Source organism: Hevea brasiliensis, chromosome 1 (assembly GCF_030052815.1).
Source record: "Hevea brasiliensis isolate MT/VB/25A 57/8 chromosome 1, ASM3005281v1, whole genome shotgun sequence".
Lineage (NCBI taxonomy): Eukaryota > Viridiplantae > Streptophyta > Magnoliopsida > Malpighiales > Euphorbiaceae > Hevea > Hevea brasiliensis.
In genome coordinates, this window is record NC_079493.1 from 27,069,095 (window position 1) to 27,094,203 (window position 25,109).

General features: G+C 35.0%; 1 protein-coding gene and 1 non-coding gene across 2 annotated transcripts; both read left to right on the forward strand.

The window, feature by feature from the left end:
- The first annotated feature begins 205 nt into the window (after positions 1-205).
- LOC110666667 (non-specific lipid transfer protein GPI-anchored 5-like) lies at positions 206-1,120 on the forward strand. The gene is made up of 3 exons (XM_021827237.2): positions 206-524; positions 612-725; positions 993-1,120. The coding sequence occupies exons 1-3, from the start codon at positions 206-208 to the stop codon at positions 1,118-1,120; spliced, it is 561 nt and encodes a 186-aa protein (XP_021682929.2).
- Positions 1,121-12,163: 11,043 nt separating this feature from the next.
- Positions 12,164-12,270, forward strand: LOC131169588 (small nucleolar RNA R71). Its single transcript, XR_009140498.1, has one exon. It is a non-coding gene; the product is annotated as a small nucleolar RNA R71 (small nucleolar RNA).
- Positions 12,271-25,109: the final 12,839 nt, after the last annotated feature.

Sequence of the window (25,109 nt, forward strand, 5' to 3'; positions counted from 1 at the left end):
GTTGGCCATCCAAACATAACTAATTAGATTCTCTTCCTCACTAGCTTCCACTATAAATCCTGCTCTTGAGCTTCACTCTGCACTCAATTCCTAAAACACAGAACTCCCCAGTGAGAGTGAGGTGCTAACAATCACACTTACAAAGATCCCATTCTCCAACAAAATTTCTAGCCTTCTTTTCTGCCATAAATTCTAGCAAATCCAAATGAATTCAAAAGCGCTTGACATGTGTGTACTTCTGGTTCTTTTGATGATGCTTTGTCATAGAGCCACTGCTCAATCAGGCTGCACCAATGCGTTAGTAGGCTTAGCCCCATGCCTAAGTTATGTCACAGGAAATTCCTCAACCCCATCATCTTCCTGCTGCTCCCAGCTTGCTTCTGTTGTTCAATCTCAGCCGCAGTGTCTCTGCGCAATGCTTAATGGTGGTGGGTCATCACTGGGCATTACCATTAACCAAACCCAAGCTCTGTCACTCCCTGAAGCTTGCAATGTGCAAACACCACCAGTTAGCCAGTGCAATGGTAAGTCAACTTGGTAATTTCTTTGTTCAAAATTTATAACAATGATACAGCAATATTGATTTGACTTGGTTATGTTTCAATCTGCAGCCAATAATAGTCCCGCAATTCCACCGATAGGTTCTCCAGTGAGTCCTCCATCAGATTCTTCGGATGATACTCCAAAAACTCCAAATACATCATCACTGCCAAGCATTCCTGCAGGTTAGAAATAGCACTTCAGGCACAAGCCAAATTTCAAGTTTACGAATCGAATTTGAATATTTTCTAAAATTCCAAGTGCTCTATATGGCATTTTCCCCTCACAGAACACTATTTTAAGTTGACAGGATACTTGTTTTGAGTTTTGACATTTTAAAAAAGAAAAAAAATTAGCTGTGTGGCAAAAGAAAAAATTAATACCAACACGTTACTGTATACATAAAATTGTTTCTCCATTTTAACATTCTGATGATCATTTACTCCATCCAGGAAGTGGTTCTAAGACAGTTCCAACAGCAGGTGGCACTTCAGCTGCAAGCCTGGCAAGAATGCAACTTCACCTCACCATATTTATCATTTTCATTGCTTCATGTATTTCAAATGGCAATAGATTCTAAGCTTTCTTTCCAGATTTGGAGCTTATTTTGCTGTTTGCAGCTATATTATCACTTGTAACCATGTGCAAATGGTGTTATGGGATTGTTTCTGATGTATCATTTATAAGATTGTTGCCAGCATAAGAAGCTACTTCTGTTCCATTTTTTTCTGAAAGTTGTGAAGTTAAATATGCAATTTAGTGGCTTTTGGCCTAGTTGAACAAAAGCTGACAGAACCAGAGAGCTACATAAGTCTAACTTTAATTAGTAAGATGATAAATTTTATATATATATATAATCTCAAAGGTGAGTTGTTTAACTAAGAATCTGTTATAAAGTAGGAAAAGTTGGTGAATAATATAGCCCCTCTCATCTCCCTAGAAGCAGCAGAAAAAATTACACATCAACGACACTCCTCATTCTACATTTCACGAACGCCTTAGCCAGAAAGTGCTATAGAAGGCAATGGAAACTATGAGGGGGAGATTATACTTACCTTTGCTGTAATAAGGACTTGGTAGGCAGAGGCTACGGCGCAATCAAGTTGCACCAAATGTGCTCATAAGCTTGTCTGCATGCCTAGAGTCCATAACAACAAACCCATCAACCACCACATCTTCACATTGTTGCACGTAGCTAGCTAACAGGTCAGGTCAGAGTCTGAGTGCCTATGTGAGATCCTTAATGTTGGTGCCTCTTCAGTATGGCTTACACCAGAATGTTAGAAGGCAGCTTTGGTATAATGGTAAAATTACTCTATTTGTTACACGGAAGTCATGAATTTGAGTTACGAAACAACCTCTTTATAAAGTAAGAGAGAGATGCGTACATCAATTGTCTCTAGAACTCGCAATTGTGAAATATTTCGGAATCACCTTTTTTAGACTAGAATGTTCACTTGGCTCTATGGTTGCACGAGGTAGATCCAAGACGGTACCATCAACTAGTAATGGAACATCAAATGGAAATTCTACTAACACTCTGTTTGGGATTAAATTAAAAGTTTTTAAAGTAAAGTTTTAGAAGGTTTTAAAATTTTATAACTTTTTATTGATTGGGAGGATTGGGAGGAAGGTAAAGTAAAAGAATGTTTTATGATTATTAAATAAGAATTTATTAAATAAAGTCAATATTTTATTATTATTTCCTGTTTATATACATGCATAAGAAAAATTAATACAATTTTAAATCACCTTAAAATAAAACAATGAATCTATAAATTAATAAATTATTTATTATGACAAATTTGTATAACCTTTTTTTTACAATACTCAACTCAACTCAACTCAACTAAGCTTTTATCCCAAAAATTTGGGGTCGGCTATATGGATTCGCTTTCTCCACTCTAAACGATTTTAGATTAAATTCTCAGAAATTTGTAATGCTTCTAGGTCATATTATACTACTCTCCTCCAAGTCAATTTAGGTCTACCTCTTTTTTTTTCTATCCTCTAACCTAATGTGCTCTACTTGTCTAACTGGAGCCTCTGTATGTCTACACTTTACATGACCAAACCACCTCAATCTCCCTTCTCTCAACTTATCCTCAATTGGTAACACTCCTACCTTTTCTCTAATACTCTCATTACGGACATTATCTAGTCTAGTATGGTCACTCATCTACCTTAACATTCTCATCTCTGCAACCCTTATCTTAGATGCATACGACTCTTTCAATGCCCAACACTCACTACCATATAACATAGCCGGTCGTATAGCTGTACGGTAAAATTTTCCTTTTAACTTACTCGGAATCTTGCAATCACATAAAACTCCCGTGGCACGTCTCCACTTCAACCATCCGGCTTTAATCCTATGACTAACATCCTCCTCACATCTCTCATCTACTTGAAGGACTGAGCCAAGATATTTAAAGTGATTACTTTGAGACAGTACCACTCCATCCAAACTAACTCCTTCCCTATCACCAATTTGGCCTTCACTGAACTTGCAATGCATGTATTCTGTCTTCGTTCTACTTAACTTAAAGCCCTTTGACTCTAGAGTACTTCTCCAAAACTCTAGCTTTTTATTGACTCCTTTTCGCGTCTCATCTATCAGAACAATATCATCCGCAAACATCATGCACCAAGGAATACTCTCTTGTATATGTTTCGTCAATTCATCTAAAACTAACGTAAAAAGGTAAGGGCTTATAGCTGATCCTTGGTGTAATCCAATTGAGATCGGAAAATCTCTTGTGTCCCCTCCCACTGTGCGCACAATAGTAGTTGCTCCTTCATACATATCTTTCAACACTTGTATGTACCTAGTAGATACTCTCTTTTGTTCTAACACACTCCATAGAACATCTCTTGGAACACTATCATAAGCCTTCTCCAAATCAATAAAAACCATGGGTAGATCTTTCTTCACATCTTTATATTTCTCCATCAAGCTTCTAACGAGAAAGATCGCTTCCATCGTTGAACGACCGGGCATGAAGCCAAATTGATTGAGAGAGATAGAAGTATCATGACGTAGTCGATGCTCCACAACTCTCTCCCACAATTTCATAGTATGGCTCATGAGTTTAATTCTCCTATAGTTCGAGCAACTCTGTATGTCTCCCTTATTTTTAAAAATAGGTACTAAAATACTCCTCCTCCATTCATCAGGCATTTTCTTTGAGTTTAGAATATTATTAAATAATTTAGTTAACCATGCTACTCCCATATCTCCCAAACACTTCCACACTTCAATTGGTAGTCCATCGGGTCCACAGGCTTTACCCACTTTCATTCTCTCAAGTGCTTCCTTTACTTCTAAAAATCTAATCCTTCTAGTATAATTCACATTCTTTTCTATTGTTCTATAGTCTATATTCACGCTATTACCATTTTGACTATTATTAAAGAGATCATTAAAATAATTTCTCCATCTTTCTTTAATGTCCTCATCTTTCACTAACACTTTTCCTTCTTTATCCTTAATGCACCTAACTTGATTGAGATCTTGACATTTCCTTTCTCTCCTCCTTGCTAATCTATAAATATCTTTCTCCCCTTCTTTAGTTCCAAGTTTCTCATATAACTTTTCAAAGGCCTATGCTCTTGCTTGACTAACTGCCTTTTTTGCCTCTTTCTTTGCTATCTTGTACTGTTCATATGCCTCATTATTATCACATTTAGGTAATTTCTTATACCATTCCCTTTTTCTCTTCATTGCCTTTTGTACTTCCTCATTCCACCACCATCTCTCTTTTGAGGGTGGTCCATGTCCTTTAAACTCTCCAAGTACTTTTCTAGCTACTTCTCTAATCTTTGATGCCATCTCTATCCACATATCATTAGCCTCCATATTCAGCTTCCATGCTTCGGACTCGAGAAGCTCATTTTTGAACTTCACTTGCTTTACTCCTTTGAACTCCCACCACTTTGTTCGAGCTACACTATTTCTTCTGACCTTACTTGAATTATTCCTAAACTTGACATCCAAGACCACTAGCCGATGTTGACTTGTTAAAGCCTCTTCTGGAATGACCTTGCAATCCTTGCATAGAGCTCTATTTGTCTTCCTGGTTAAGAGGGAGTCGATTTGGCTTCTATGTTGCCCACTTTTGAAAGTCACTAAATATGACTCTCTTTTTATAAAGTAGGTATTTGCTAGTATTAGGTCGTATGCCATAGCAAAATCCAGGATACTTTTTCCCTCCTCATTTCGACTACCAAAACCAAAACCTTCATGAACATTCTCATAGCCTTGCCTATCACTTCCTACATATCCATTCAAATCTCCACCAATGAAAATATTCTCTTCATTCGGTATGCTTTACATTAAATCATCCATATCTTCCCAAAATCTTTGTTTACTCTCACTATCTAATCCTATTTTTGGGGCATAAGCACTAATTACATTTATTATTTTTCCTTCTAGTACTAGCTTTACTAGTATAATTCTATCTCCTGCTCTTTTCACAGCTATTACAGCATCTTTCAATGTCCTGTATATGATTATACCCACTCCGTTCTTATTTCTCTCATTTCTGGTAAATCACAGTTTGTACCCTGAATTACCCACTTCCTTGCTTTTCTCTCCTACCCATTTTGTCTCCTGAATGCAAGCAATATTCACCCTTTTCCTTTCCAAGGTATCCACAAGCTCCATTAATTTTCTTGTAAGTGATCCAACATTCCAAGTACCAACCCTGATCCTCCTCCTATCCTGTTCCTTCCTAATTGGTCTCCTTTTATGATATCTTCTATTGTTTTCTATGTCTATCTTGTGTTCTGTTCCACTATCTGTTTTACTATCTATCCTATGGACTAACTTCTTTACCCACACCCGTCCATGATGTGGGAACCCTTGCTCACTTAACACCACACCCGGGTGCTGGCATGGCGCGTCGTTTTCGGTGAACGCCCTACACCCTTGCATATTTCTCACTACACCCAGGCTTCGATGTAGCGCGTCGTTAGTGGAGGATGCCCCAACGTTTATATCATTTGAATCCAACCTCTTTTTTACAATATTATGTAAAATTGTAAATCAAATGACATTCATAATTAAAAATATTATTATAACATAAATTTATTATCCTAATTACAAAATACCTCAAAAAATAAAATATTAGCTACAAACATATCATTGCATTTATTCAACTCTCAACTTCACTAATTTCCTGATACATTACCCTAATCATGTTCATCAACAAGTCTTTGCGATTTTCCTAAGGACATCCAAGCAATGCTGTCAACATTTTAGGTTATTGAATAAGAAAAATATAAGTAGTGAACATGCAATTTTGCTCAACTCCCAATTCTATTAAAAGACTCCACACATCACTTTCCAGGATTGGAAGTTGGTTAGATTTTACTAACTCATAAGCTAAATTCATAATTGCTTCAGACATTTTATCAAGTCCTTCCTTAATTAACAATGCTGCATCATCAACATGTTTTTTCTTGGCCATCTTATGCATATGGGAAGTTGCAGACTCAAAATGTGCTTAAGATCTCACAATTGCTTCAAGAGATGTCAAAATTTCAATATCATTATTACAATTTTCAAGATTTTCTAAATTTACCTGTTATTGAGATACCATGAAATCAATGCTATCTATGGTATTCGTTGATTGAAATGCATTAGATTGTTCTCTCTTTCTGTTTTGTTTTCCATCGCTTTATTTCTGATGCAGTTTCAACATGTTCTTCAGTAGCCCTATCTTGACCATATAATTGAATTAATTTCTCATAATTTCAAATAGACTTGTTCATCTATTTAGCAGCATCGGATTTAACCTTAAAATAAAATAAGAAACTTAAAATTTCAATAGGGAACTACATAAATAAAAATATTAAAAAAAGAAAAAAAAAACTAATAATCATTAAGCAATTAGTTTGCTTTGTAGTTTTATAAAATTGTTTGATAAGGTAGTTGTTATTTATGCATGTGATGATATGAATAATAATAATAATGAATTTCCTACAATCATATAATTATAATAATATAGTTTCACTAATAAAATATTATGTTAACAGTTTCAATACTATAATAAAAATTCAAACTACATACCAAAACTTAAATAAAAATGGATGAATATGAATAGGTTTGAGTTGCACTTGAGACTACTTTCAAGTAGGAGACAACATAATTAAAGAGATAGATCATTTGAAAGCTTTGAAGATTGCATTAACTACTTGGGCTAATTGGACTGACAATAATATTGATTCTTCCAGCATTTCAGTTTTCTTCCTAGGAGTTGTAGCTGCACATCTAATTCTGTAATTAAATTCTTTTTATTACCATCTTAATGATTATATACAACTAATTTCTTATACTAATAATAATAAGTATAAACTTAGATAGTGCAAAATAAAGGGATTTTTTTTTTTTTTAAGTAGAGATCGGAAAGTGAGACTTGAACTTCAATGTGTTAGTGAGTTGCTTGCTTTTATCCACTAAACTAAGTCAAACTCAAAGGCGGATTTATTCTTATAAAAGAGGAGTCAATTGATCCCTCTTTTTTTTTTTTTTAATTCACCCTTATATATTTATATATTGATTTAAATTAACCCCTCATAAATTTAAGTATTGAACCTCTTTTTTTCAATGGAAAACCTATTTTAGTAATAGAAAATTAATTAACCCCTATGTATTGAACTAATTATTGTGTATTTGTAGTGTATGGGTACCTTTATCTAAAAAAATATAAATCTCATCTTCCTAAATTTAAGATTTAACTGCTTTTATATGAATATATATCATATAATTCGTCTATATATTGAGTCCGAAAATTTTTTTACTAAATTTCGCCACTGGCCAGACTAAGAAAAAGAGATTAATTCTTGTAACCCATTGAAGTTGGGGCTGAGTTGAATTTATGACGTCATAAGTTAATTCTTCTGTTTTAATTCACTTTTTTTTTTCCCTACTTTCAGTGCAAAGGAATGGAATGATCCAAACCCAAAGGCAGGCAAAGGCATTAGTGTTTAGATTCTAATGGCTAACAGAAGACCTGAAAGGATATTTGCTTTAAAGTGTTTTTAATTAATATGATAGATTTTTTTTTTTTTGCATGGGATATTCAATCTTGAAATTAAATTCAACAAAGCCATAGAATCAATAACTTTATGAAAGAAGATAAAAAAAAAAGGAAAAGCAAAATAATAAAATGGAGAAAATGAAAGAAAAAAAATAGAGAGTAAAAGAGAGAGAGATTTTATACCTGGTGGAAGTTCTCTCTCATGGCGGAAGCTCATTAGTGAGACTGAGGGAAAATAAAGATAGCAGAGCGTAAGATAGATAGGAAGTAACAAAGAAAGATTTTAGGTTTCAAAACGGTAGGGTGCCCCCAAAGTCACCCTACCTAATTAATATTGAACTCTAAAAAAATTTATATAAATAATAATAATAATAATATTGAACTCCTTTGACCTAATTGAAATTTATTCTTTATTATGTGAACTCTTTTGATAGGAGTGAGTACTATTCAGTTTAAACCGAATAAATCGAATCGAACGACTTTAATTAGGTAATTCGATTTGGTTTTTAAAGTAATTCGGTTCGGTTTGATTTTAAATTTTAAAAATTTTAGTTATTTCAGTTCGATTCGATTTTAGAAAAAAAAAATTCGTTGAATCAAACTGAACTGAATTATTTTATTAATTTTTAAATTACTTTTTTTTTATAGAAAATTTATGTATTATATGTATTATTATATATATAAATTATTTAATTTCATTGATTAATGATTATTAGGTTTAAATCAAGGCCAAAATCAAATCAAATAAGTTGAAAAATTAAGTCTAAATAGAAAAAACTAATCAAATTCTAAAAACCGATCGGTTCGAACCCAACCGAACTGAATTAGGACAATTCGGTTTAGTTTTTTATATAGTTTGGTTCGATTCAATTTTCAAAATATAATAATTTAATTAATTCGATTTTATCGATTCGGCTTAATTCGATTTGATTTGAACCGAATGCTCAGCCCTATCTTCTGATTTTAATTATTATTATTAAAAAATAATTAAAGTTTTTTTAATTTTGTGCATTTTAATTAATAATTTACATAAAAAAAATATTTTTTATTAATAATTTATATTTTAAAAATTTTATGATTTTATAAAACATTTAATTTTTATTTAATTTTTATAAAACATTTAATTTATAATTTTATTTATGGTTTTAAAAAATTTTCCTTCTTAATGAGTCTTGTGAAAGAACACACTTATGGGCTTGACACTATATCCAACCCAAAACCTTAAGGCAATGAGTCCTCTCAAGTGTGAATTTCTTCTACATTGGGCTTACTGGGCCTGCTCCCCCTTAAACGAAAGCATTTTTTTTAACTCAAGTATTACGGTGTCACCAAAAGCCCCAATTACTCCACCAAACCCACTCGAGCATGCATCTCTAAGAGTCATGCCAGAGCCTGCTCCCCCTTAAACGAAAGCCTTTTTCTTAACTCAAGTATTACGGTGTCACCAAGAGCCCCAATTACTCCACCAAACCCACTCGAGCATGCATCTCTAAGAGTCATGCCAGAGCCATCATGTGTTCCACCATCACGTTTACTGCTTGTCCTCAAGCATGACTTAAACTCTCAATCAACTCCACTTAGAAGTTCCTTAACTTCACTATATCACAACATTCTCTAACAAAAGATTAAAAGTTTGAAAGAAGAGGCAAGTAAGGTAATAACTATCACAACAAATTCCATCAATATCATACCAATATATCAACAATTTTTCCAACATAAAACAAAAGGCTTGAAATCAATTAAGCTCACACAATTAAAGTTTCATAAAATTTTAAGTCAATACACAGTAAAACACAAGGCTAATTTATCAAGGCACAACAATTATAGCTCTTTGCAAATCTTATGGGAGATAGAAATGCTCCTTTTTTTTTATTTGAAATTGGTACTTCTCTCTTGTCACAGTTATCACTTTTTTTTTTATTTTATTTCAATCGTCACCTTTAGAAAAGCACCTTGCTCATATCCTAGCTAGCTTTTGGCCTGAGAATCGACATGGGATTCATGAAGACCCCTGGTTAGTTTGCTTAACTAAAATAGCGGAGCAATTTTCAAGTTCAACCTTTTATTTCCCCCAATTTATGCATCTACATATTATAAAGTGCCCTATTAAACAAAATTCTGAAATATGCATGACACTAGTTTAAAGCACACATAACTAATCATTTCACCATTAAATCAAGCCTAAATGATTTATGTAGGAAAAAATTGCTCTATGGTATGGAGAAGAGGGAAAATCCATCATTAAAGTTACTATTACCTTGCCTAAAATCTCAAAAATTCAATCTAAAATAGAAAAGTCATTTCAAGGACAAAGCACTTCTCTCCGAGAGTTAATAAAGAATCATGAATCAAGCTTATGAGAACAAATTTTATTTTATTTTTATTTTTATTTTTTTATTTTTTTTTATTTTTTTAATAATTAAAAAAAAGATTGCAGCAACAAATTTCTCCTCCCCCACACTTAAAACTTACATTGTCCCCAATGTAAAGCCCAAATGCAAAAGAAAAGAAAAAAAAATGCTAGAAAATAAAATAAAATAAGGGAAAGAAAACAAATCTGATTGTGGCTAACAAGCCACCCATGGGTTGCCTCCCAAGAAGCGCTTTTGTTTATCGTCGTTAGCTCGACATGACAAAGCTCCTTAATCCACTGAATTCTCCTGAAACCCCTCATAAAATGGCTTGAGTTCATGACCGTTGACCTTGAACACTTTGTTAGTTCCTAAACTTTGAATTTCAACTGCACCATAAGGAAACACATTAGTAACAACAAAGGGTCCAATCCAACGAGAACGCAACTTACCAATCATCAGCTTCAATATGGAATTATACAATAAAACTTTTTGCCCAATCACAAACTGCTTCCTTAGTTTATCATGGAATGCCTTTGTCTTTTCTTTATAGATCCTAGAATTCTCATAAGCCTTAAGGCGAATTTCCTCTAATTCATGCAATTGTGATTTTCTTTCTAACTCATCCTCAAAAACATCCTGCACAAATGTATCAACAACATTAATAGAAAAGACAGAATGATCATCAGCAGGATACTTCATGACATCAAAGATATTAAATTTGACAGTCTCTCCATCAAACTCCATAGTTAAGGTACCCTCATCCACATCAATTTTTGTCTTGGCAGTTTTTAGGAAAGGTCTTCCAAACAAAATCAAAGCTGAATTTGATGAGAGAGCACTATCATCCTCCATATCCAGAATGTAAAAATCTACAGAAAAAATCAATCCTCCAACCTGCACCAACACATCCTCAACGACTCCCAATGGGTAAGCGTTAGAACGATCAGCTAATTGAAAAATGACACTGGTTTCTTTCAAAGGACCCAAATTTAAAGTTTGAAAATTTGAATTTGACATAACATTAATAGATGCTCCTAAATCTGCCATTGCACTTTCAAATTTAGAATTACCTATTCTGTAGGGAATAGAAAACGAACCTGGATCCTTACACTTAAGGGGTAATTTTCGCTGAATTAGTGCTGACACATTTTCCCCCACTAATCTTCTCATTATTCCTCAACTTGCGCTTTGTAGTGCATAACTCCTTAAGGAATTTAGCATACTTGAGAACTTGTTTGATCGCATCAAGTAAAGGTATATTCACCTCCACCTTTCTGAAAGTCTCCAAAATTTCTTTTTCTTGTTCTTCTTTCTTAGTCTTAGCCAACCTGCATGGGAATGGAGGAAGAACAGAATTATTAACCTTATTCAAGTTAGGTTCAGTATTTACCTCAACTTCAGGAACTTCAGACTCTTTTGCTCCTTTGCTTTTTCTTTTTCATTGGCTCATATGGAGTCTGATTATCAACTTCTTTCCCATTCCACAACAGTATCTCACTCGCATTTTCTCTGGAGTTGATGACTGTTTGTGATGGAAGCTTTCCAGAACGTTGAGCTTCCAGCTTACTCACAGATGAGGTTAACTGACCAATTTGCCTCTCTATATTTTGAATGCTATTTCTGGTCTCCTGTTGAAACTATTAGGTATTGTTAGCCAAAGCCTTAATAATTTCATCAAGTGACATACCTTGATTTGAGGGAGGTGGAGGTGGAGGTGGTAGATTCACTTGTCTCTGCTGCTGGTATCGGTTTTGCACCGGTTGATTCCCATAACTCAGATTGGGATGATCTCGCCATCCTGGATTATAAGTATTGGAAAAGGGATCATACCTGTGTTGTGGCTGTCCATAATTTCCTACTGCATTAACATGTTGCATTGATTCATCCTCTTGTAACGCAGGACACATGTCAGTAGCATGACCCGAACCCGAACAAATTCCACATACCTTAACAGTTTGCATTTTTCCTACAGCCAATTGCCTCACCAAAGAAGTTAAATCAGAAATCTATTTCTCAAGGTTAGATGTACTTACCTCATTAACCTTCACGAGTGAGTGATCCATTCTCATTCCAAACTGCTGAGAATTTGCTGCCATGTTAGCAATCAGCCTCCTTGCCTCTTCTGGTGTCTTGTTAACCAAAGCTCCTCTACTAGTAGCATCTATCATACTACGATCCATTAGTAGCAGTCCCTCATAGAAATACTGAATCAAAAGCTGCTCACTTATTTGATGATGGGGACAGCTTGCACACAGCTTCTTAAATCTCTCCCAGTACTCATACAAGCTCTCTCCATTGTACTGTCGAATGCCACAAATTTCTTTTCTTATGTTGGCAGCACTAGAAGTAGGAAAATACTTCTCCAGAAATATATGCTTCATCCCATTCCATGAGTTAACAGATCCAGAAGGAAGGTAATACAACCAATCCTTAGTTGTGCCCTTCAATGAGAAAGGGAAAGCCCGAAGCTTGATCTGATCCTCTGAAACTCCTTGAGGTTTCATGCTGGAACACACAACATGAAATTCCTTTAGATGCTTATGTAGATCCTCACTTGCTAGACCATGAAACTTAGACAATAAATGGATTAGTCCAGATTTCAACTCAAAAGCAAAATTTAAAGTAGGGTATTGGATACACAAAGGCTATTGGTTTAGATCAGGAGTGGCCAACTCTTTCAAGGTTCTAGCAGCCATGGTTTTGTTTTCAAAATTTGACTCTGACTCTGAATCGAACTTAACTCCTTTGGAGATTGGACTCCTTCAGATGTACTCAGAATCTGCTTTGCTTGCTTAGCCAATTTTCTCAAACATTTAGCTATTTTTTCTACTTCTGGATCAAAGATCAACTCACTAGATTGAGAAATTCTTGTCATAAACAAAGAGAAATCAAAGTAAAAATAGAAAAATGCCTCAAAACTCTAGAAAAAAAAATCAAATTTGGCCTCAAGAGGGTGGGGCCAAGGAATCCTATGGATTAGCTAGTCTTAATCAGAGCGTCGTTTCCTTCAAAATAGGTATGGGCCGCCCTCCAAATTCAACCAAAAATCTACTGATGAATAGTAACACTGTAATTTTTTTCAAAAACCTGAAAATAACAACACTTCACAAACAAAATTAATAACAAAATACGCTAACACTAAAAACACGAAATCCAATGAATTTCAGTCCCCGACAATGGTACCAAAATTCTTGATGGTTGTCGAATCCACCAAAAATTTAATTAACTGAAGTCACCAATTATGAAATATTTTTTGCAGTAAGTGGTAAATCCAGGTCGAACCCTAGAGACTGAATTATTAAATTTCGTGCACTTGTATAATGGAAAAAGAAACAAAGGTTGGGGGGCGTTAATTCGCAATCCAAAGAAGAAATCAAAATTCCAAAATTAAGATCTAAAAATAAGAAACTCTCTAATTAAACAAACTTCAGTCCAAGGTAATTTGCATTCCAATGCATTGATTCAATCATAGATAAAAGAAATACAATTATATCTTATTGAATACTTGACGTAGATTTACCAAACAGCGAGGTAAACCCCTGACTTTCTTATACTCATCAATTCGAGCCCAGCACTCTTGTTGACTCTAATTATTAACTGAATTGGTATTAAGCAATCCTCATCAAATTAATAACTACTTTAAGAATAGGAAGTAGTTAAGCTGAACAATAATTTATGAAGCATAAATCATTTAATTCACCCTATTGTTTCCTTAGGTTATTATCGAAAACTGGGATCATAATCAATAAAACCTAATTGCTACTCATGTCCAATCTTACACAACAATTACGGATTATGAAGATGAACTAGCAATTGATCACATCAAATAATTGGCTAATAGGCCTTTTTAGCAAATCATTTAATAGATCAAAGACAATGAAATCAGAAAACAATAGATATTTCAAAAAGACAAAAATTAAATTAAGAACCTTGATATGAACCTTCAAGTAATTGGTAACTTGAAAACCCACATTCAAGAAATAAAGGAACAATATGGAATGCACCAAATCAAGATGTATGAATTTGATTCTTTGAACCAACACAATCAGATTGCTGTGTAATTCAAAGAAAATATCAGAAATGGGATTCTTGACCTAATTCATATGGAGAATGAATAAACCAAGAATATTATGCACATTAAACCTTGCAAGATAGAAATCTCAGCAAGTTAATGAGCTTCACAAGAACAAAGGCAACAGCCAATTTACTCACTAAAGGAGCAGAAACAATCTTTCATTAATATTCAAAGTGTGTGCTCCACTCTCTCATTACACTTGTATTTATAGTCTCTTGGCTCCAAAGCTAAAGACAAAAATATCCCTACTTTAATAACAGCTGCAAGGAGCTTTAAGTCCAAACAAAAATTAATCTATCAAAAGTCTAAAAACTCCTTACAAAAAGTAAATTTAATACAGCAGCAAATAAGGGTATTTAAGTCCAAAAGAGAGGTGGTTATAACAGCAAGGAATATTCTTTCAAAAAAGTGACAGCAGATGCATGTACATGGATTGGATCTGGTACATGCATGTCCACAGTTTATTCCTTGTAACCTAATGCTCCACATGACACCTGGTCACTTCCAAGCTTAATTTTCACCAAATTTAATCCTTTATAATTTTCTTCATGCCATTCCAGCTTATAATCCTTGCTCCTTAAGATTTCACAAATTAAATTCTGAAGTGATTTAGCTCTAGCTCTAGTAATTGGACCTTGGATGAAATCCTTTGGCGTGGATGTAGCTTGATTCTCATTATTCCCCTCCGCTTCAAAAGGATTCATCCTCGAATCTGTTCCTGCATCAACACAAGGAGATAAATCAGCAACATTGAAGGTGGCACTAACATTATACTCACCAGGCAGGTTTATTTTGTAGGCATTATCATTAATTTTGGTCAGCACTTGGAAAGGTCCATCACATCTTGGTTGTAATTTTGATTTCCTTTGAAAGGGAAACCTTTCTTTGCGCAAGTGAACCCATACCCAATCTCCAGGTTGAAATGTGACTTTCTTCCTTCCTTTGTTGGCTTGACTAGCATATTTTTCATTTTTCTTTTCAATTTGAAGCTTGGCTTGTTCATGAATTTTCTTCACCAATTCTACTTTTCTTTTTCCATCTAAACTAGCAAGCTCGTTCACAGGCAAAGGTAAAAGATCCAAAGGAGTTGAAGGATTGAAACCATACACAATTTCAAATGGAGAATAGCCAGTAGAAGAATGCACATTTCTATTGTATGCAAATTTAACAAGTGGAATACAATCTTCCCATGACTTGAAATTTTGCTTAACCACAGCACGCAAAAGAGTAGTCAGTGTTCTATTTACTACTTCAGTTTGACCATCAGTTTGTGGGTGATAAGTGATGGAAAATAACAACGTGGTGCCCAATTTTCCCCACAAAACCTTCCAAAAGTGACTGAGGAATTTAACATCCCTATCACTAACTAAACTCTTAGGTATGCCATGCAACCTAACAATATCTCTAAAGAATAAATTTGCAACATTTGTAGCATCATCAGTTTTATCGCATGAAATAAAATGTGCCATTTTTGAAAACCTGTCAACAACAACAAAAATTGAATCATGGCCTTGTTTAGACCTAGGTAATCCCAACACAAAATCCATAGACAAATGAACCCAAGGATCACTAGGGGTAGGCAAAGGTGTATACAAACCTTGTGGCAAAACTTTAGATTTAGCTTTAGCACACACAATGCACCTAACACATACTCTTTCAACATCTCTTTTCATATTCGGCCAATAAAAATGTTCCTTCAACACATCTAAAGTTTTGGCAACACCAAAATGACCCATTAATCCACCAGCATGAGACTCATTCACAAGTAATTCACGCATGGAACTCTTAGGCACACACAATCTATTTTCTCTAAACAAATATCCATCATGCCTATAAAACTTCTCAAAAGCATTCTTTTCACAAGCTGCATACACTCTAGCAAAGTCATTATCTTCAGCATATAATTCTTTCACATATTCGAATCCCAATAACTTTGCATCAAGAACGGCAAGAAGGTTATACCTTCGAGATAAGGCATCAGCAACCACATTTTCTTTCCCATGTTTGTATTGAATCACATATGGAAAGGTCTCAAGGAACTCAACCCATTTTGCATGACGCTTACTCAACTTATTTTGCCCCTTGATATGCTTCAATGACTCATGATCTGTGTGGATGACAAATTGCTTTGGCCAAAGGTAATGTTGCCACTTTTCCAAGGCACGTACCAATGCATACAACTCTTTGTCATATGTAGAATAGTTCAAAGCTGCTCCATTAAGCTTCTCACTAAAGTATGCTATTGGTCTCTTATCCTGCATTAAAACGGCTCCAATACCTATTCCTGATGCGTCACACTCAATCTCAAAAATCCTAGAAAAATCAGGTAAAGCCAACACAGGAGTGGAACATAACATGTCTTTAATTTTGTGAAAAGCATCATCTTGTTTCTGTTCCCAAACAAAATTAACATTCTTTTTTACAAGATCATTCAATGGTGCTACAATGGTACTGAAATTCTTAATAAATCTTCTATAGAAACTAGCTAGTCCATGGAAACTACGTACTTCAGATGCAGACTTTAGTATGGGCCAGTCTTTAATAGCTCTAATTTTTTTATCATCAACTTCAACATCATTAGCACTAATGACAAATCCTAAAAAGACAACCTTTTCCATGTAAAATGAACATTTCTTCAAGTTAGCATATAATTTTTTCTTTCTTAACACATCGAATATAGCTCTTAAATGATGCATATGTTCATTCATGTCTCTACTGTAAACCAATATATCATCAAAATAAACAACAACAAATCTTCCAATAAAAGCACGCAACACATGATTCATCAATCTCATAAAAGTGCTAGGAGCATTAGTTAGCCCAAAAGGCATCACTAACCACTCATATAATCCATGCTTTGTTTTAAATGCAGTCTTCCATTCATCACCTACTTTCATGCGAATTTGATGATATCCGCTTTTCAAGTCAATTTTGGTAAAAACACACGCACCACAAAGTTCATCCAACATATCATCCAATCTAGGTATAGGGTGGCGATACTTTACAGTGATTTTGTTGACCGTCCTACAATCCACACACATGCACCATGTGCCATCTTTCTTTGGTACCAAAAGGACGGGTACATCACAAGGGCTCATACTTTCTCTCACGTAACCCTTAGCTAGCAATTCCTCAACTTGCCTTTGTAATTCTTTGGTTTCTTCAGGATTAGTTCCATAAGCTGGATGGTTGGGAATAACTGCTCCAGGTACAAAATCAATCTGGTGCTCAATCCCTCGAATAGGTGGTAGTCCAGCTGGCATCTCCTCAGGTAGCACATCCTCATATTCCTGCAAAAGGGAGACAACAACACTAGGCAAATTGGGGTCAAGGTCAGATGTGGATAAACAAGAGTCCTTAAACACAATTAATAACATTTGCTTGTTGGTAAACATGGCATTCGTCACATCTCTTCCTTTAGCATACAAGCTTAATTTTCTCTCCTCTCTTTCCCCACAGCTCTCCTTTTGCGCCGAAGTTTCACCTTTTTCAAGCACTCTTGGAATGTTTTCTTTACTCTCTTTTCTTTCCTCACAACTACCCTTGTCTTGCTCACTCACAACATTTTCAGTCAATTTCTTTTCACTCCTTCTTTTCTCCTCTGCTTTCTTTTCAGCCACTCTTGATTTTACCTCACCCATTGCTTGCTTAAGCCTTGTTTGGTCTTCATAAATCTGTTTTGGTGTCATAGGTGCCAAAATGATTTTCCTTCCATTCATTTCAAAAGAATACCTATTTTTATACCCATCGTGGATCACCTTTCTATCAAATTGCCATGGTCGGCCAAGTAATAAATGGCTAGCTTGCATTGGAACTACGTCACACATAACCTCATCTTGATACTTTCCTATTGCAAAGGAAATCAGCACTCGTTTTGTTACTTTCACCTCATCGCATTCATTCAACCACTGCAATTTATAGGGTCTAGGGTGTTTCAAAGTCCTCAACCCTAATCTCTGCACCAAAATAGTACTAGCAACATTGGCACAACTTCCCCCATCAATGATGACACTACAAGCTTTGTCTTGGATAAGACACCTTGTATGGAAAATTGTTTCTCTTGGCAATTCATCACCAACATCCTCCTTTACTTGAGTATTTAATGCTCTAATAATCACTGAAACACGCCTTCAAGACATATTCTACCTCTGCATCCTCCCCTGAAGATGTGGAATCACTCACAATTTCCTCCTCCGTTTCTATCTCACCATTTTCTCTCATGACCATGACTCTCTTGTTAGGGCATTGAGAAGCTATGTGTCCACTGCCCAAACACCTAAAACACTTCACATCTCTATTTCGGGTAGTAGTTGCAACCTCCTTTCCTTTACTTTCAACAAATTTCTTCTCCACCTTCTTTTCCTTTTCCTCATTTTTCTTATATTTGCTAACAGAATTTTCCCTATCCTCCTTCTTCCAGTTAGACTTCCAAGATGAAGAAGTACCTGCATTTCCTCCAAATTTTGACTTGCTTTTAAGTTGCCTTTCTACCTTCATAGCCATGTGGACCATATCCTCCAACTCAACATGGTGATGTAACTCAACAATATGAGCAATCTCCTTGTTTAGCCCATTCAAGAATCTAGCCATGGTGGCTTCTCTATCCTCCTCCACATTTGCTCTAATCATAGCAATTTCCATTTCTTTATTATAATCTTCAACACTTTTAGAACCTTGAGTCAATCTTTGTAACCTCTGATGTAGCTCTCTATAGTAATGACTAGGAACAAATCTCTCCCTCATTATAGTTTTCATCTCACCCCAGGTTGCAATTGATTGCTCATAATTTCTCCTTCTACTAATCAAAACTTGATCCCACCATACAAAAGCATAATCAGTAAATTCTACTGCTGCTAACTTTACTTTCTTCTCCTCTGAATAGTGATGACAATCAAACACAGCTTCTACCTTCCTGTCCCATTCTAGATACACATCCGGATCATTTTTCCCTTGGAATGAAGGGATGCTCATTTTAATACTTTTGATATTGTCATCTACCCTATTACTCTCTCTTTCCTCTCTTCTTATCCTCCTATCCCCATTCCTCCTATCTTCAGCTCTTCTCTCATACCTACCCCTCCTAGGTCTTTCAACCTCATAATCATAGTTATCAACCTCATCTTCATCAGATTCAACTACGGGAGGTACAAGATCCCTCCTATTTGGCCTTCTCTCATTTTGCCTATCTCTTTGCTCCAATCTTTCCAACCTATCTATGATTCCATTGCACACAACATTCATTCTTTCAAATTGTTGTCTGACAGCTTGCATGTAGAATGGATTTTCACCTTCCCCCTCACTACCATCACCCCTTCTAGACATGTTTTCAGACCTGCAAGAAAATGGTTAGTGTAAAAAAAACACCTCACTCACTCCCTTACGTGTTTACACTCAACAGGGGCCACTCCACTCGTGTTTAACTCAACAAGGCTTTTCCCCTCTTATGAACTCACCACTCTGTGCCTTTTACCTCTCTTGGCTATGTCCACAAGTTCTTATCAAACTCAAGTAACTCAAACCAAGACTGTACTCACAAAAATTTAACACACAATAAAATTCTTGAACGAGACAGATCAAAACGAGTAATAAAAAAAGCAATAATGTGACTCAAGAAGTCAAGAAAAGAAAAGCTCAAGCATGGAAATGTAATGCAATAAGGAATCAAGAAAGAAGACACCAAAATAAAAGAGTAGTAAGCTAGAAAAGTGACAACCTAAAGAAGTGATATCAAGCTTAAATATCCAAGTTTGCCACCAACTTATCACAATTACCAGCAGTTCACACAATACACCAAGAATTACATAAATTTAGGATCACCAAGCAAACGAGTGTATTTTGATATGAAATTGAGTAGGCAAATGCAACCCAATACTGACTAATTGCTACTAGAATTTCAAGCTTTTCTTGATAGGATTACAATGTAGACCAAATTTAATCGTGTCTGCCGCAAAATTTTGGTTCCCCACACAAACGATTAAATTTTGAGCTGAGATTTAATTTGAGAACAGCTCAAATGTGGCACAAACAACCTGTAAATTTTCAGGAATTTCTGGGCTGATTTGCAATGTGAACTTAATTTGATCGGGTCTGCCGCAAAATTTTGGTTCCCCACACAAACGGAAGAATTTTGAGCTGAAATTTCATTTGGGAACTACTAAAATGGGGTATAAACATCTGGTAAATTTTCAGAAATTTCTGGATATATTTGCTATGTGAACTTAATTTGATTGATTCTGTCGCAAAATTTTGGTTCCCCACACAAATGGTTGAATTTTAAGCTGAAATTTAATTTGGGAACTACTGAAGTGGGGTATAAACACCCTGTAAATTTTTAGGAATTTATGGGTCTATTTGCTATGTGAACTTCATTTGATCGAGTCTGCCACAAAATTTTAGTTCAGTAGGCAAACAATATCAAACAACCCCCAAAATTTACACCCAACGTCTTAAACACACCCAAATATTGCTGGTAAAGTTTCAAGCCTAATAGGTAAGTCAAACTCAACGATCCAAATAATCTCTCATGCTTGATATCAAAATGAAGGAAACAAGATGGATAGTTAGAATAATGGCTTTGGCTTGATCAACCCAAAACCCTAAGACAAACTCAACAAAATAAATTTTTAAACAAATAAGTCATACTAAACCCCAAGAGCCAATTTCGGTCAAGCATACAATGAACAAAAATTTGAATAACAAGAACACAATAAGAAGCAAAATAAGGTTTAGCAAGAGAGAACCAGATGCAAGATGAAGAAGAAGAAACAAATATGGAACTAGAGCCAAGCAACAAATATGAAAAAGGTAACAAACACACAAAGAATAAGAAGCAAATAGAGAATCTACCTTGTTTGGACGTCCCTTTGCTCTGATACCAAAACTGATGTGAACCTTCAAGTAATTGGTAACTTGAAAACCCACATTCAGGAATTAAAGGAACAATATGGAAAGCACCAAATCAAGATGTATGAATTTGATTCTTTGAACCAACACAATCAAATTGCTGTGTAATTCAAAGAAAATATCAGAAATGGGATTCTTGACCTAATTCATATAGAGAATGAATAAACTAAGAATATTATGTACATTAAACCTTGCAAGATAGAAATCTCAGCAAGTTAATGAGCTTCACAAGAACAAAGGCAACAACCAATTTACTCACTAAAGGAGCAGAAACAATCTTTCATTAATATTCAAAGTGTGTCCTCCACTCTCTCATTACACTTGTATTTATAGTCTCTTGGCTCCAAAGCTAAAGACAAAAATATCCCTACTTTAATAACAGCTGCAAGGAGCTTTAAGTCCAAATAAAAATTAATCTATCAAAATTTTAAAAACTCCTTACAAAAAGTAAATTTAATACAGTAGCAAATAAGGGCATTTAAGTCCAAAAGAGAGGTGGTTATAACAGCAAGGAATATTCTTTCAAAAAAGTGCCAGCAGATACATGTACATGGGTTGGATCTGGTACATGCATGTCCACAGTTTATTCCATGTAACCTAATGCTCCACATGACACCTGGTCACTTCCAAGCTTAATTTTCACCAAATTTAATCCTTTATAATTTTCTTCATGCCATTCCAGCTTATAATCCTTGCTCCTTAAGATTTCACAAATTAAATTCTGAAGTGATTTAGCTCTAGCTCTAGTAATTGGACCTTGGATGAAATCCTTTGGCGTGGATGTAGCTTGATTCTCATCAAACATGGTCTCACAAATCAAGCAAAAGAACTTGAATCCCTTAAACTGAATTAAAAACTTAGCCACTCATGTTCATGGCTTATAGAAAAATAAAGAAGAAATCTAAAAAGAGAATGGAGAACGAATGTTTTCTATGGAGAATGAAGGTCTGAATGGGATGATCTTAGCTACTGCCTAAAGACATATTTATAATCAAAAACCTAATCCCAAAGATAGGAACCAAACTAGGAAAAGTTTTGAAATTCAAAAGACAGATTTTCAGCCTGCATTCACGTCTCTGAAATCAAGGCCGATTTTCAGCGACTTCCTTTCCGAATCTACCTCTACCCTCTCCAAGAAAGTTGTAGCCCTATTTCTTATCTTTGCAATGGGTACTCATTTGTCCAAATCTGAGGTCTACAGCCTAAGTTATGGCCCAAAAATCGGGGACTGGTTCAGACAGACGGTCCAGCCCATAGTGACGACTTCATTGCTGCTTTTGACAATTAAAATGGCCTCATCTGGCGTCCAGCCCTTCATAGAAGTTGTAGAGGTGGCTCTTAAGGTTCAATTGGGCTTGCTTCATTTGGATGTCTAAAACTCTAGATACAAAATAAATACTGAAACTAGTCGTGACACATTAAGTCTGAGCTTTTGCAATAGATCCATAGCTCATTTTATCAACCTTGGAGACTGATTTGGGCTTTGGTCCCTATTTATCATTTGAAGTGCTCTATCTTAGCTTTTCAATGGATTAAGTAACACTCAATTTGGAGACCCACAACTATAGAAACACCTGAAAAATACAGCAAAGGTCAAATGCTAAAAATTTCTCTATTTAACACAATTATTCCACAATTATCTAAAAATATGCCTAAATGATAAATATATTTTAACCAACTGAATTAAACATAAAAACACACTAAAAACACTAAATGTGATGGGAGTAAAATTAATAAATTATGCACTTATCATGTACCGAGAGTTCCCACTCCATCGAGTGCCTTCTTGCTCCATTGGGCAGGCTAGGAGTCACCTGTGTAACACCCTCACCATCGGTAGTCCATACGTTCTACTATTTCGACGACTGATGTTTGTCCGGACAAGTCAGGATGTCTGGAACTACACTTCAGTAATAGTGTACAGGCATAAAATGATGAAATAAACAATAAGAAAATACAAGAAAAATTAAGAAAAAAATAAAAGAGAGAAAGTGAAACTAGGTTAAACGAGCCGGCACCGTAGCGATAGGTAATCGCACCGGAAAGTTATGGCGATGACCGTTGACTAGCCCTGGACTGCGGAGAACCCTAAAAAATATTTTCGAGACCAAATTAAAGGTCTACAGAGGTGTAATTGACATTGGAAATGTCAAGGAAAATTTAGTAAGTCAATATAAATAAAAATGAAAATTAAAGAAATCGGCGGGTCAAGAAGTTAATCGGTAGCACCGAAAAATTTAAAATGCAACCCGAAGAGGGGCATTTTGGTCATTTGACACCTAGAGTGAGCTTTTGACCTGAATGTTTATTAAAAATAAATAGTATTAAATTTTTGAAAATGCCATGAAAATAAGAAATTGACATATAATGTAAATAGTGAAAAATGAGGGCACAATTGCAATTAAGGGAAACCTTGAATTAGTTTAATATTTAATCTAAGTTAGTGGAGGATTTAGTGGACTATAAAAGCTCACTTAAGGATAAAGAGGGCAGCACTTCATTATCTTTAACCTCAAATTCTCTTCCATGGCCGAATGCTCTCCCAAGCTTTCCTTCCATGGTCATTTCATGCAACCTTCTTAAACTCCACCATTTTCAACTTAAAACCCAAGGTTCACTTCACTAATTTTGATCCCCACATTACAAGGTAGAGATTGATGGTAATTTAATGAGGAATAGTTGAGGTTTGATCAAGCTCCAAAAAAGGTTAGTGCTAGTTTTCTTATCTTCCTTAATTAAACTTTGTATTAAGGTTGAAACAAATTGAATGGTTAAGAAAAAGTGAAGAAATGGTTGAGTATTAGGAAGTCAAAAATTCGGCAGCCATGGGATTTAAGGATTTTTAATTTATTTTGATATGTAATGGATGGGTAATGACATTGATTGTGGTAATTAGATGGTTTAGTAAATTGATTTCATGTGCAAGCGTTCAATTTCTTCCTTTTGTTTAGGTAAAGTTGGAATTGATGGTATGGTAAGTAATTGGGTTAAGGAATTTGAGTAATTAGTTGAGTATTGGATGTGAGCAAATTTGGCAGCCATGGAAAGGGAAGGTAAGTGAATTGTTCTTACATAAATTTGATGGTATTTAATGAGAATTAGTGTTAATTAAAGTAATTGATTATGTTAGTGAACTAATTTCATGTATAAGTGGTGATTGGGCATGTGATTTGGCGCTTGAAGGAAGTGGTGATCTTTGGCAGCCTTGATGAATAAAGAAGAGTGTGAGATTTCATAAATTAAATTGGTAAATTATGGTATTAATGATTGATGGAAGTGTATGGTAAAATTTTAGATGAAATTCCATGTAATTGATAAGTATATTTATGTATTTTATGTTGATTTTGGGACTACGTGAATTAGAATTGTAATTGCACATTGAGGATGTTTGTATTCTGCCCAAATTGACTATAATGTGAAATGATGAATGAATATGGTGAAGGAACGGAAGCGTGAAAAACACAAGTTTATACCATTGAATTCAAAAATTTTCACCTAGGGTCACATGCACCATGCAAGATTTATTTTTATCTATTTGATTTCAATGATAAATAACATATTAAAACTCTTTTAATATGTTTTTGGATCTGTATTTGCCATTTAAGATTTTAAAATTAATCAGATTAATTTTAGAACCCTAGATTAAATCAAGAACGATTACACTAACCTCTTGATGTGCTGTAGTGTGTCTGCGCCTTTGAGATTCGTCTTCAGGACACCAGATGTTGTCCCTCTAGCTTGTCCACACCAAGAACACCTATGGCAGCCCTTAAATAGCTTCTAAAGCTTTTTCTATTAATTAGAAAATCAAGTTCTGCCTTTTAAGAGATTAGAGATGTAAACAGGACACTAGAAACAATTTCTAGTGTTCTTAATTCAAGAGATTGATGGCTAATCTCTTTGAATTGATGAGAGATGAAGAGAAATAGCTGGAGAGGCTCAAAGTGGCGTGACAAATGAGAGGAGAGGCTGCTGGTTATGTTTTCTTTTCATAACCACACTTAAATAGCTAGGTTAACACATTAAACCCTAGCCACATGTCACCTTTTGATTAGCTCTAGGTTTAAGTGACCCAATCACATTGTGCCAAGTGTCAAACCTATATTTAATCTTGATTTTAATCATCTTACATGATTAAAAAAACATTTGGAAAGCTTATGTGTAATCCCACGTGTCACCATCTCATGGTGCCAC

Excerpts from the sequence above, each read along its gene's own strand:
- LOC110666667 (XM_021827237.2), top strand. The coding sequence starts at position 206 with ATGAATTCAAAAGCGCTTGACATGTGTGTACTTCTGGTTCTTTTGATG. Across the intron at positions 525-611 it reads ACCAGTTAGCCAGTGCAATG|CCAATAATAGTCCCGCAATT; the intron begins GTAAGTCAACTT and ends TTCAATCTGCAG. Across the intron at positions 726-992 it reads ACTGCCAAGCATTCCTGCAG|GAAGTGGTTCTAAGACAGTT; the intron begins GTTAGAAATAGC and ends TACTCCATCCAG.